The sequence below is a fragment of the Aphelocoma coerulescens genome, chromosome 6 (genome assembly GCF_041296385.1).
Source record: "Aphelocoma coerulescens isolate FSJ_1873_10779 chromosome 6, UR_Acoe_1.0, whole genome shotgun sequence".
NCBI lineage: Eukaryota > Metazoa > Chordata > Aves > Passeriformes > Corvidae > Aphelocoma > Aphelocoma coerulescens.
Window position 1 is genome coordinate 2,487,703 of NC_091020.1, and position 14,568 is coordinate 2,502,270.

The 14,568-nt window shown below is 46.6% G+C and overlaps 1 protein-coding gene across 1 annotated transcript in view; it reads left to right on the forward strand.

Moving 5' to 3' along the window:
- The window catches only part of PTEN (phosphatase and tensin homolog), a 49,705-nt gene that overhangs the window by 29,729 nt on the left and 5,408 nt on the right, over positions 1-14,568 (forward strand). Inside the window, exons 6-7 of the mRNA XM_069018860.1 lie at positions 5,017-5,158; positions 7,663-7,829. Coding sequence (XP_068874961.1) covers positions 5,017-5,158; positions 7,663-7,829 — 309 coding nt within the window. The remainder of the gene's footprint in view (positions 1-5,016; positions 5,159-7,662; positions 7,830-14,568) is intronic.

The following is a 14,568-nucleotide window of genomic DNA, read 5'->3' on the forward strand; positions in this document are numbered from 1 at the left end:
GTTGGATGCCCCTCGTCAATAAAGGGTAGTTAAGGACCTTTCTGGCAGGGCTAGGCCTCACTGATGGGAATTTAACCTCCTTATTTGAAATCTTCTCTAAAGACGATAAAGTGGGACTTCTAAGGTCATTTTAGCAAGTTTCCCTGCTCACCTGCCATTATTTCCCTGAGTGTGTTGGTTGAGCATCCCAAGGGGGTCATCCCTGCAAGCCAGTTCCAACCTCCTCAGGCACAGAGCTCTCTCTGTTCCTGGAGTATTTGCACAAAGTATTAATTTCACAGTGTGTTGCTCTCTAATAAGAAGAGCTTCGTGTCTGAAGGCTCTTGAGAGCAGAAGTGTCACATAAGGAATTTTAGAATTTGCCTGTTAATTCATTGGAAGGAGCAAGTGACTCCCAAGTTTGCTCTCCTGACAAGGTGGAGCTGTTATTCTGTGTCCTGCTGGAGATGGTTGTGGTGTAATACTGGAGTGGAGACAAGGTCAAGGTTTCCCATTAAAACTTTTGTGGCTTTTGGTAAAAGTGCATGAGAGAGACCAGGAATGAGCAGTGTGCTGAATAAACAGAGTAGATGACTCCTGCTGATAAGGATTATCTCCAGGGCTGGATAAAGCAGCATGAAAACTACAGAGCTGAACAAATACACAGTGAAGTGTCGTGCCTCAGTTTGCCTTTTGTGAAAAGAAGGTTGTATTTCTCCAAGTTGGAGGTGAGGTCAGTCGGGTGTTTATCAATACCTCAGGGGTACCTTGGGCATCTTGGAGGGGAGGGAGAACTCAGTAAACAGGAGTAGTGAGAGCCTTGTTTACTTCAGTGTAAATACTGTCTGTAACCAGCAACTTGTTTTGGTTTCAATGTCTCTACTGCAAGAGTTGACTTTTTTCCCCTTACAGCTCCACTTGAGCATGGTTATCTTGATGTGGCCAGTGGGCAGCATGTGGTTCACATAATCCTTCAGTAGTGTTTATAAACAGGTATTCCAGTGCAGGCTCCTGGAGCCTTTTCTTCCCTTGTGGCCCATATTTCAGCATTATATGTCAAGTGCTGCTCTCTGATTTGATATTTCACCACACCTTTGTATAACTGACTTCCTCAATTCGGAGTCAATGAGGCATCAAAAGAGCTGTTTGCACAAAGGGACAAGCTAATGCCTTTTTTCTTTCTCTTTGGGCCAGCAGAGGTATGATAAAGGAGAACTGGCTCTAAGAGGTACCAGATTTCCTTGGTTTAAAGCAAGGACAAGGTGCCCACTTTGCACGTAGCTGCTGAGAACAGCCCGGCTACAATCACTGCTGCCATTAATGCTCGTGGCAAAGTGCTGCTCTGAGGGCTCAGGCTGTGCTGGCAGGAAGTGTGAGTCTAATTGCAAGAGGAAGTATGACTAATTGGTCAAGAGCACAGCCCTGAGTACTTCTGGAGCCAGCTTTTCCCGAGTGCCTGCCGGGAGAAGCAGCTCCAGGGAGGCCTTTGCACCATCAAGTCAGAGGTGGTGTAGGTGAGGCTCAGAGTGGCTGCACAGGCTGTTCAAGACATTGCAGAGCCCAGGCTGTCGCTGACCAAACCCTCCCGTGGGGTTTTTTATTTCCTCTGCAAGCTGCCTCTTTAAACTTCTGAAACTCATTGTAGTGGGGGAACTTTTCTCAGAAGAAGGGAGTGATGAAGATTAGAAAGTATTGGCTGCGTGGTGGTGTCTGTCAGTCTCCACCACTGTAGAACAGGAGTGATTTTTACTTTCCTTTTGCACCAAAGGAGACAGACTTTTCTGAACTGGGATAAGAACTGTAATTGTCCAGAAGTAACCTCAAAAAAAGTCCTCTAAAGAAGCTGCTGCTTCCAGTGTTTGAAGTGATTAGTTTATCCTGCTTTTTTCCTTATGATGGATACTGACACGCTACTGTGGTGACAAAGACTGGCAGCGTACCTTCCTACAGCTGGAGAAAGTCTTTATTTATTCCTGCTTCTGCCTTGGAGGGTCCTTTGGTGAGGATTAGGCTTGGAAGGAGGCTCAGTGAATGGGGATCAGCTGTTCACGTGCTGGAGATCATCCACTCGGGAGCGTTCTTTGAGCAACATACTGTTCTATTTTCAAGGATGGCACCTGAGAGTTCTCCAGTGGGGAAAGGCTGAGAGATTTTGGATTGTCCAGCCTGGAGAAGGGAAGCTCTGGGGTGACCTCATTGTGGCCTTCCAGTGCCTGAAGGAGCTACAGGAAAGATGGAGAGAGACTCTTTCCAAGGGATGGAGGGACAGGACACAGGGAATGGCTTCCCAGTGCCAGAGGGACAGGGCTGGATGGGATATTGGGAAGGAATTGTTCCCTGGCAGGGTGGGCAGGCCCTGGCACAGGGTGCCCAGAGCAGCTGGGGCTGCCCCTGGATCCCTGGCAGTGTCCAAGGCCAGGCTGGACATTGGGGCTTGGAACAGCCTGGGACAGTGGAAGGTGTCCCTGCCCATGGCAGGGGTGGGCACTGGTGGGCTCTGAGTTCCCTTCCAGCCCAGACCATGCTGTGTTTCTGTCGTGTTGTATAACAGAACAGGAAGTGAAAACCAATTATTTTGCGTGAGGAAGCCTCAGAATGACCCTCTGAGCAGGGCAGAGATCCCACGTCTGATGTCAGAGCTCGTCACTCTGGTGTCTGTGTGTTGGACGTGCTCGGGTGCCAACCTCTGCTAAAAGTGATGCCCTAGGCCTGCTCTGAGGCTGCAGCTTCACTCTCACAGTAGGGAGGGAACGTGAGGAATGTTGTTTCCAAAATACTTGTTCTTCATAGTCCTGCCTGTGTTACATTGAGAGGAGAGCCAGGAGCAACACCTGACAATGTTTGTGATGCCCTGGAAGCGCTGGCACGGGGATCAGAGGAGCTTATCTCACATCCCTTTAAAAATGGTGGTGGTGATAGATGGGAAATCCAAGCTTGAGCGACTTCCCTGTCTTTGTTCTTCTGGAGTAAAAGTGAATGGTGGCTGATTGCACCCCTTGGAATATCACTAGTTTGTTATGAAAATGTTCTGCTTGGAATTCAGACCTTTGGAAATGGAGAACTCTTGAGTTCTGCTTCAATGGGACTGGTTTCAGGGTCTCAGGATATAAGGGCTGTGTCTCCAGGGAGTAAATCTGTGGCTGGAGGGATAAAACTGCCCTGTTGGAGAAGAACTGGATTTGCTGTGGGATTGACTATCGGTGTGAAAGTGTTCCCTTGGTTGTCCTGGCCAGGTGTCCTGGGGTTTTCCATAGGACACATCCATCATGGCATGAGGAAGCTGTGGGCAGGGAAGGATGTGTTCTCCTCACCTCTGTGCTTTCCTCCTGCTTCCTTCTGGCAGCACTGGCAAGCACTACTGGCTTGCTCTGAGGCTGGGATTTGCTCAGTCCTGAAGCTCAGATCCCGGGAAAGCGAACTTTAAAGCTCCCTTAAGGAGTGGGTGTGATAAGCACTGTGGGGACATCTGAGCCAAAACCACGGCCAGGGTACAAGGCTGCTGGGGAAGGTCATTGTGCAAGTGCTGCAGGGAAAGAGCTTTTGTGTAATTTAGAAGCAGCTCAAGTGATAAGGAGACATAATTATCAACATTTTTTTTAATAATGGCAGGAAGTGACTGTTTTCATGTGTGCAGAATAGAGATTTGCTAAATTAAAAGCACTCTGGCCACTCAGTTCATGGCTGCTGTGAGGTGAAACAGGTGAAACTAAAAGTTTACAGAAGTATGACGTATGGTTTTGAGAAGAAATGCTCACAGACTCGTGCATGAAAACTTCTTGTTTATCGGCAGTTTATTCCAATTCCACATTCAGTTTTAATCAGAAAGATTCCTTAGTGATGCTGTTGCAAGCCTGCAGTAACAGGTTGTTCTAGACCATGTAATGCATTTTCTGGGAAATGAAACCATTTTTCATCTTTATCAATTTTACTTAAAAATATTGACTCAAAGAGCTTTAAAGCTGTTCCTTTATTTGAAGCTTTAAGCTGATTTAAAATCAGTAATATAAACATTCTTAGGTTTTATGCTCTGAAAGCAAATGTTTACCTCAGAGTTGTAAACTCTACTGAAGTCTTTCTTCGAACACTTCGGGCTGTTGGGCCTATTTTAATGAAACTTTCCACATTTTTGGGAAAATATTCCAGGATGTTTTGTAAGAGAAGGCAGCATTGAGTGCAGTGATATGAGCAAACATTAGAGTTTTGTGACTTAAAGCTCTGTCAAAATGTAATTCCTGTAGTGGTGGATTTTAGAATTCTTAAATGTTGTGGTGCCTAAAATTTAGAGTATGTTCAGGGCACCTCCTGCTTAACATTTGATGCTCTCCATCCCAAAAAAAGTAGCAGCTATTTTTGACGTGACCCTCAGGGTGTCTGTGGCGTTTGTTTTTAAGAAATGAGAAAAATCTGCATTCTTTGCTTCATTGCTGGAGATGGATGTTTGGAGAGCACAGAATCACAGAAGGGTTTGCGTTGGAAGGGACTTTAGAGGGTAGTTCCAACCCCCTGCCACGGGCAGGGACACCTTCCACTGTCCCAGGCTGCTCCAAGCCCCAATGTCCAGCCTGGCCTTGGACACTGCCAGGGATCCAGGGGCAGCCCCAGCTGCTCTGGGCACCCTGTGCCAGGGCCTGCCCACCCTCCCAGGGAAGGATTATTTCCCAATATCCAATCCAGCCCTGCCCTCTGGCACTGGGAAGCCATTCCCTGTGTCCTTGTCACTCCAGCTCCCCTCTCCATCTTTCCTGTAGCCCCTTGAGGCACTGGAAGGCCACAATGAGGTCCCCCCAGAGCTTCTCCAGTGGGACAATCCCCGTTCCCTCAGCCTTTCCTGGTGGGAGAGGTGCTCCGTCCCTGAGATGTACTGAAGTACCGTCAGACCAGCACCCTGCTTGCTGTGTGCTGGGGCTGGTCAGCAGTGAGTGACCTGTCCTTTGGGGTTGCTGTGCCTTCAGCTGCAGGTGATGGGCAGGAGCTCTGCCAGCGATGCTGATCCAAGGTTTTTCCAAGGTTTTTGACACTTGTTTTCCCTCCGTTTAGGGAGTGACAATTCCCAGTCAGAGACGCTACGTGTACTACTATAGCTACCTGTTAAAGAACCACCTGGATTACAGACCAGTGGCACTGCTGTTCCACAAGATGATGTTTGAAACAATTCCCATGTTCAGCAGCGGAACTTGCAGTAAGTACCAGCACCCCTTCACCTCTGCTCGGGAACCCCATGGCATTTTGGGTGTGGTGATGGCACCAAGAGCTGCACATCTTGGACAAAGTCGCATGGAAACCCCTCACAGTCCAGATTCCGCTGGGTTAGTGGGCCCTGTCCGCTGGGATCCTCCCACGTGTAGTCTGTGAAGGACTCATGATTGTTTTACTACAGTTTTAAATTAGCAAGTGTTTTAATGGTTTGTAGATAAGTGATTTCATATGTAGAATCACTGAGGCTGGAAAAGGCCTCCAGGTTTGAGTCCAGCCTGTGACCAGTCCTCACCTTGTCACCCAGCCCAGAGCACTGAGTGCCACATCCACTCGTTCCTTGGACTCCTTCAGGGATGGGAACTCCACCAGTCTCTCTGTATATATTTGTATGTTTTCTCCTTATTTTTGTAAAAAGCCTCTTTTCTTTTTTTTTAAACACAGCAACTCTTGGGAAACATGAACTGCTGAAAAACATTTGCCTAATGGCATGTTGGCTTCCAATGCAGCAACATCATTCTTCCCATGATGTTAAAAAAAAAAAAAGAATCAGTTCAACTGGGTAAATACCTAATTAACTGTGGAATAAAATTTTCTTTATGTGGAGGTTCCTAAAGCATTAATACACCTGTGAATGATTAATCTGATCTGCTGATACGCTGTGTTAGTGAGGAACAGCAGATTTCGTGAAGCTTTGAAACACAAAAACAAATTCTGCTCTGTCCTGTGGGCTGTGTTGCAGGGCAGTGGCTGCCTTGTGTTGCGTGCTCATTTTTTGTCGGTGGAAAAAATCTAATGGTTTTGCTATGGGGATTACAGCAACGTGTAATTAATTCCAGTGCCTCCTGTGGCTTTGATTAAAATTGCCCTGTTAATATTGTTGTGAGACAGTACCTGAACGTGTAACACACACCAGAAACAATCAAGCAGCTTGTCAGGCTGTCTGTACAGGAGGAGGGAGGGAGGAGCCTCTGCCAAAACCCCTCTGCCTTAGGGAAGAGGTGTGGAGGTTACAGATTTCTGCAATTGCCACTTATTTTTTTTATTAGTTTTGGATAAACTGTGCTGTCCTTGAGAGTCTGAACTGCTCGAGTGAGCGCTGACTTGTGTGTCCATGGTGGTGTTTGCACAGGAGGCTGTTGGGATGAACAGCAGATTGGCCAGGCACCTGGGAAGATAAATCAGCTATCAAGCTCAGAAAGTGCATAATTTGTGGAGTTCTCAGTGGCTTTTCAGAATGGGAAAGCAATGGTTTGTGTTGTTCCTTTAGTCGTGTTGTCAGTTGTGATGGGAGTAATTTTACCAACACAACATGGTATCATTCTCCTGCTTTAAAGCCACTGAGAGAGTAGAGTCCTACCTCTAGGGCAGAAAGAAGGGATGACAGGGTTTCACAGCTCGGAGGATTCAAGGGAGATAAGGGCAGAAAGATAAAGCTCACAGCACCTTCCAGCATCTGAAGGGGCTGCAGGGAAGCTGGAGAGGGACCCTGCAGCAGGAACTGGAGTGGCAGGACAAGGGGAATGGCTTGCCACTGCCAGAGAGGAAATTTAGGTGGGATATTGGGAAGGAATTGTTTCCTGGGAGGTAGGGTGGGCAGGCCCTGGCACAGGGTGCCCGGAGCAGCTGGGGCTGTCCCTGGATCCCTGGCAGTGTCCAAGGCCAGGCTGGACATTGGGGCTGGGAGCAGCCTGGGATGGTGGAAGGTGTCCCTGCTCCATGGCAGGGGTGGGCACTGGATGGGCTTTGAGGTCCCTTCCCACCCAAACCATCCTGGGAATTCTCTGAGCCTGCAAGTAGCAGTTTCATAGCTGGGCCCTTCAGCAGGACAATGTGGGTGTGTTTAGTAGGGACTCCCACAGCTCTGCAGGGGTGTCTGGCCATTTGCAAAGCAACTCTGCTTAAAGTGGACCGAAAACCCCTCATAATATCAGTGCTAGCCCTGCAGATTTAATTGGGGAAGTTATGCTGTGGCTGGCACTTCTCTGGTGATGGTGATTTGCAGGACCAGCTTAGGCTCTGTTGGTGCTGGTTGGTTTTGTGTATTAATGTTCCGTTTTGTCCTTGGTTTTGCTTGCTTGCAAAGAGTAGAAGTCAGTTTATGCTGACCTCACCAGCCACTCTACAACTGGAAGAAGAGGTGAGAGAGAATAAAACCCCTCACTTAGGTCTATGTAATAGAGAGGAAAGGCAAAATGCATGGGACAGTCAAGTAGTTGTCACTTTTTACAGTCATTATATTAAAAAGAAATAAAGTTTTAGGAGCTCACTGGTGGCCTGAAAGTATTGCCATGAAGGACAGAAATCTTTGATGTTGTTTCCAGTAGCATCTGGCAAAGTTTGGTCTCCTGTGGTGTTAAACCCTTAATAGAAATTTATTTAACTTTGAAAATATCGTAGCTCACGATTTTGTTTCTGCTACCAATATTGTGCTTTTTTGATACTTTTGAGGCTTCTCTGACAAAGTGACACTCTTGTTTTGTCACACAGATCCTCAGTTTGTGGTGTACCAGCTAAAGGTAAAGATATTCACCTCCCCTTCAGGACCCTCACGACGTGAAGACAAGTACATGTACTTTGAATTCCCTCAACCTTTGCCGGTATGCGGTGATATCAAAGTGGAATTTTTCCACAAACAGAACAAGATGTTGAAAAAGGTTGGTTTCCTTGCTTTCTTCTGGAAAATGTTGTTGAGCCAGGCTCTGGTGCAGGGTTGGGATGTTGGTTATTCTTCAGGGATGTGTAATCACGGCATTTAATTCTTTGATGTCTGGTTTTCTCAAGGAGCCAACTGACCACAAAATGAAAGCTGGATGTTTTGGGAGTCGGTGGGATTAAGTACAAAGGTTGGATAAAAATGATCCTGGATCTGTATTGCAGTCGTTTGGGTAGTAGTGAGTAATCTAATTGAGGAAGAAACATTCACCTTCTAAAAATAGACTTGCATACTGAGCAAGTTAACTCCAGCTGTTTTCCTCACTAAATTTTCCTGAGGTTTGAGCAGGCACAGAAGATCCTGTCTGTGCTGTTGGCTGATTTGTACCCATCTGTCAAATTTAGCTGAATTTCTGAGATAATTGAGTTCCCACGCACTTTGTAAAAGTATCTCTGCAATCTCTTCCACCACCTCTCTGTTCCCAGCTGCAGTGCCTTGACAGGAGAGGTTTAAAGAATTCACTCAGAGCTGAGGATTTTGTCGGGGTCTCAGTTGTGGAAAAAAAATTAATGTAGGACTTAGTTTGAAACCAAAGTCAGCCTGTTCTCAAAGCTGAATCCCTGAGTTTCTTTAGTTCTGGTGCTTGTGGAGCCTCTTTGGATCTACCAGAGTGAGAGGTGAGGACAAGACTGTGCTGATTAAAGGCTACCTTGGTGTTTGCTACTTCAAACTCCTCATCAGTAGTTACTCCCTGTTGAATGGAGGTTAGAAAACTTGAGAGCATTCTGTGAGTGAATTAATAAAAATAAGAAATGCTGGAGTGGATCAGGAGACAAAGAAGTGCTGAGGTAACATCCCTTAGAGCTGTGCACACAGGTTGTACTGCCAGCTGTGTGTGAACATGCATGCACACAGTTGTGTGGGCTTGCTCAGGTGTGAACCAGTTCAGTTTGTGTGCTGGTGTCTGCCAAAGTTTCTGGACAGTTCCTTAGTGGCACTGTTTTCCTTCTCTGCCTGTTGAATGAGATGTTTCAGTTGGTCAGTGCAGTTATGTGCAGTACAGACACTGTGAAACAAAGCATTTTAGGAGCAGAAATTCTACTTTAAAGCCAAGATTATTGACATTTAAAGCAGCAACACACAGTAGTCAGTTTTGAGAAGAGTATTTTAGAGGAGCACCCAGATGAATAGTGTGGGCTGAACATGAGGGATGCAGGGAGGAGATGATGCAAACCCCAACACCTCAGACAAGGTCCTGCTCTATCTGCTCTCTCCCTTGTCTGGGCTGTGAGTTTGTTGTTTCTTTGCCATCTCCACTACCACGTGGATTGCAGACAGACCTGATGGGAAGTGCTGTGCTGCCCTGCCCATCCCTGGAGTACCAGTGTGCAGGTCAGCTGCTGGATCTTGGCTCTTTAGCCCCAGGAACAAGCTCCTGTATTTGTTTTACCTGTGGAGAGAGCACTGAGATGCAGAGACAGCGTAAGTGAGAGCCCCTCGTGAGCACACACAGTTTCTGCAGTATGAATTGGGTCTTTGGGAGTGTGTAGAAGTGCAGAACCACAGCAGGAGGGTTACTGTGCTGGAGTTTCAGTTCAGAGTGTCAGATTGTGGTTTCATTTCTTAAGAATCTTTGTCGTTTCTGAGTAGCTGGGTGATACCTTTTTTTCCCCCCCCCTCCCTTTTTTGTCTATTCTTACCAAATACCCAAACTGTTTGGGTTCTGTGGATTACAGACAGTGCAGAGCTGCTCAGTTTCTCAGTGTTTCTGGACTGGTAGAGCCAAAGAAATGGTGAAGGTGGTTCTTTTCACACCTGCAAACTTTTCTGAGATGGAAACTGCCCCTTCATCACCCAGTAAAAAAACCACCTTGATAATCTCTCTGAAATATCTGTTGAATCAAGTGTCTTACTGCCTCAGCTTTCCATATGAATGGAGGAGAGAGGAAAATAGGTGTGAGATGTTTCACAGTTGTGGTGAGATCACCTGTCTTAGCTCTGCTGCAAACAGAGGAGCTGATCCTTCCACATGGTCCTTGGACAGGTTGTTGCATAAAGTGAATAAGATGAGAACAGGGCAAAGGGAAATACTGGTGACAGAAAAGCCTACCTTAGCTCAAACTGAACACATTTCTCTGTCCAGGTGTTTCACGTCTGTGCCTGTTCCTTTTTTACATCAACTGACTACACAGCTTTCACTCAAAACCCCAAAAGGGAAGGCCTTCCACTGGGGACACTTGCATTTTTAAGATTGCTTTATGCAGTGATCTCCTAATTCATGAGGAAGCAGTATAATTAGGAGTAACAGCAAATTACCTTTCAGAGATTCTGGTTTATTCACCAGCTTTATGAAAAGTGGAATTACAAGTCTGTTGCCTGTCCCTGGTTCTTCCAAGGTTTTCTGTTAGCAGGTCATAGGTAGCTAAACAAGTCTTAAAGACATCACATGTTGACCAATGGCATTTTACCTTTAACATCATAAAAAAACCTAATAAGATCAATTAGAAGTGTAATTCCTGATGCATTCTGAGCCTCAGGCTGGAGAATGGCTGTGTCTCATCTCTGAGATGAGGAAAACTTGTTGGCCCTGGCTCTGGTTTGGTGTTTGGTAACGCTGCTCTCAGCTGAAGTGCCCCAGATTCCCTCACCTGTACTCGCTTCCAAATTTCCTAATCCTTTGAAGAGCAGCATTATCTGCAGAGCTCTCTGTAGGGAGGGCCCTCCTCTATTTTGCTCAGGCTCATTTTGGATAAAATTGTTATGCATAAACCAGACCAAACCTGAATGACCAAATGACTTTAAAAACCTAATGTTGCAGAGTCAGTGTGAGGTCTAAAGCAGCCACATGTCCTTTCTTTTAATGGCAAAAGTTAATTTAAGCAAATTCAGTGGCTTTTGGGAGCTGACCTCAGCCACAGGACCATTGGTGCCACTGGGATATTGGTACAGGGCTGACTGCCTTGGAAAAGTTTCAGTCTTTCCATCGTTTCTGCCACCTGGCATCAGTTAGGAAGTCCACAGCTCTTGGTCTTTTCTTGTCTAATCAAGTTGTTTACTTTATTCTCAGACTCTTTCTTTAGTGAGCTGTAGCTGCTTCCTTTCAAGAACAAAATGCATGCCCACATGAGAACAAAATGGCTTGAGGCTCAAGTGCAGTGACTGTATGAATTTCTGATGGGTAGAAGTTAGTAATTTGGGGGATTTTTTTTTTGAGCATGGCTTTTTTTTTTTGTAGCTTGACTGTTCTTCCATCTCAAACTGCTGCTGTAGTCACTCTAGTTTTGCTTCCAAGGATCTCTGCAAAGCCTTTTTCTTCCAGTTATTGATGTTGACGTGATAATCTGAAAGTATTTAGAGTATCCTTAGATCACTCGGTTCAATGAGAATCTGTTTAAAAATAATACAGAAATCTCCTTATCCTCCTGCCTCCAGAGCCTGGGGGTGAAGGAGACCTTTTTTTGGGAGTCCTCCCAGTACAGATGAGAGGGAAATGTTGATGTGGGTATAATTTGTGAGAGTCAGTGGTGGTTTATCCCCAGACTCCAGCGTAGGAGGGCTGACAGCATTGTTTGAGCAGTTGCATTTCATCTCTCGAGTCTCGAGATCAGTTCTGCTGCAGAGTTCAGCAGGGCTTTGGGCAGTTGCTGTTCAGCAAACGCTGAGGAATGAACTCTGAAAATGTCAGAAGATTCAGTGTTGATCTGAAAATGGTACAGGAAGTTCCATCAGGCGGGCCTAGGGAACAGGCTGAACCATGATCTCCATTCTTGGAGAGCATCTCCAAAGCCCTCAGCACGTGCTGCAGCGTGCCTGGGGGGTGCCTGTAGATCACTGCAGAAGTTAAGCTCCCAGGAGGGCACAGGAGCTCCTGATTGATGGCTTAAATCTTGGATTTGGATCTCAGTCTGCAGTTAGAGACCAGCTCTAGAGTGGAGGATGTTTTTCTGTCAGTCTGAGAAACTGCACGAGGTAGGGACAAGCACTGTTTGTCAGAATTGTGGGATTAAATCAGCCTCTGCCTCATCTGATACGGCACTGGAGATTTATGGCACAGATTTGGTTATGGGAAGAAGTACATCTGTGGTTTATTTTTTTTTTAAGACAGATGTCTGTGATGTAACTGGAAGTGAAGCAAAACACATTGAAAAACAGTCTCTTAATACTTTTTTTTTTTTTCAGAAGTCTATTCATTAACTTGTGTTATGTGAGCACTTGGGTCTGGTATTTTGATTTGCTATATAAAGCCTGAGTTCAGTTCGTGCCTTGATTTTTAAAATTCCTGTCTTTGGCCCATATTACATCATCTTTCTTCCTTGTCTCCCATGAAATATCTTGGATCCTGACGCTTTAGCTGAATCCTCGCTTTGAATAATGGATTTGCTCTTCAGTGAAAACAGTGACACAGTTATCAGCCTTAAGAGCTAATTCTAAGACCAAGTCTTCCCTCAATTTGAGTGGCCGTGCCATGTTCCAAGACCCATGAACTCAGTTTATTAGGCTAATTAAGTTGTGTAGTGGGAAGGAAAGGAAAATAACTTGCTTTGAGACACTGGAAGGAGATAAAAGGAGAAATGACCAGCTCAGCTGAGTTGTATTGTTTAGTTTGAGTCCCTGAAGACCTCTGCAAATTTATCCCAAGGAACACAGATTAAAAGCTGTCTAGTGAGAGGCTTGTCTGTCAGCCCCTATCCCTGAAGCTGAGTCCCCCCCAGGCCCTAAAGTGCCAACTAAGTCCTTCCTGGTTCTCCACCTCATGGAGCTGAAGGCGAGGCACAACAAAACTGTGCCTTCTGCTTCTGCTGGCACTGATTCCCATCCAGTGGCCTCTTTCTCTTTGGCTCTGCTTTCCCCACTGGTGACAGGAGCCATCCCTCCATCCCTCCACCCATCCCTCCATCCATCCCCTGCAGCATGTCCTCCCCTCCCTGGAGCTGACACGGGTCCAGCACCAGAGCAGTTTTCAGCAGGAAAGCTGATGCTTGTCTGTGTTTTGACCTGAGCAGGTCCTTCGGTTTGAGCAGGAATAAACATCTCATCTCCTTGGATTCTCTTCTGAGGGACTCACTGTGGGTGAGGAGCCTGGATGGGGGTAACCCAAGGATGTCTTTGCAGGGATTTTGTCTGCTGCCTCTTCCTTTGGGAGAGAGACATCAGCGGAGTGAACCCAGGGTATTCATCCTCCACTTCCAGACCCAGGCAGGGCATTTCTAAGGCTGTTCCTGGGGAGAGAGGAGGGTGTGAAGTGTGTAAGCAGGGCCTGGCAAGAACCTGCCAACTGCTGCCTGCTGTGGATGGGCTCCAACAAGGCTTCTTCAGAGATGGGATGGCTTGAAGGGAGTCAGTGGCAGTGGGAAACATCTGTTAGACTCCCCAGACAACTCTCATTACAGCATGTGCATTTGCTAGATGAACTTGATTCCCAAAGTTCTGGAGAGAGAGGCACGTGGTGGAGAACTCCACTACCAGAAGTGTTCCTGCCTGGATTTTTAACTTCCTTTGGTTGTTGCCCTTCCTTGCAGGTCAGGGGACTCTCAGGTGCTTGCAGAAATGCAGACAAGCTGGAAGTGGTTTTGTAGGCTTTGCCTAAAATACTGAAAATCAGTCTGACCTTTGGTGGAGAGGGACACCTGGGGGTTCCCAGTCTCTTGTTTGAATAAATTAGTGAGGAGGATGAGTGGGAGTTAAGCAGTAGTCCAGCTCTTCCCTGCCCCCTTCTCACCGGCTCAGGAAAATGCTGTGGTATTTTGCTGCTACCAGACTGCCTTCAGCAGGAGGGCCTGCTCGTGTCACACACACTGGAACCACTTCTGTTCCACCTCTGACTTCCCCCCAGCTTCCTTACCAGCAGGGATGAATAGGAAGATAGGGCAGGACGTGGATTTTCCAGTAAGAAGTTGGAATTAGATCTCCCTGGTAAACCAAAATATGTAAGTTAGCTCAGAAGGAGCGAGTTTGTGTTCTGGTCCTGTGTAATACTGAGGAATGTTAGCTTCTGGAGTGGGTTACTTCCCTGCAGCTTCAGCAGGAGCGCAGGAATACTGACCATTGTGGGAAGAAGTGGCCATTTGCATCTTGGATATTTGGCCTGAAAAGCCAAATCAGAGGCAAACAGGAGATGTCATCTGTAGCTCAGGGTCAGATGGAGAGGTGCCTGGTGTGCGAGTCAGGGCCAGCCTGCCAAGGAGAGCTGACCTTGGAAACATCAGCTCTTGGCTGGCAGAAGGCTGCTTCTCCAGAGCCTTCAGGATCTCTGATACAGGGGTGTCCTGCCTCGTGGTACAGCTGGAGCTGTGGCAGAGTGGAGAATCAAACTGCTGATGCTCGTCTGTCAAGTTCTGCTTCAGCTGAGTGTCCTTCAGCTGTCTCTGCCTCAGCTGCTCCCTGAAGACTTCCTGCTGAGTGGCAGGGCAGCAGGCACTGGGGCTGCCCTCCCTTGGTGCTGCTCAGCAGAGGGCTGACTGGGTGAGAGCATCTCAGCACAGCAGCAGTGAATCCATTACTAGAGTAGTGGATTTGTGGTTTTGCTCAATTGTTGGTGTTTCTGTATAAAAGTAAGAAAAGCTTACTGTTACAGGGGAGATTCAGTATTACTCATCTCCACTGGTTCACACATGTTGTCTCTGCTGGGTTTAGGGGTTTCTTGGCAAGGTGTGAGCAAAAAAAATCTGCTTATGCCTTGTGATTGCGAGTTTTAGTTTATTGAATTTATTATCATCTGCTTTTATTGCAGGTATGATAGT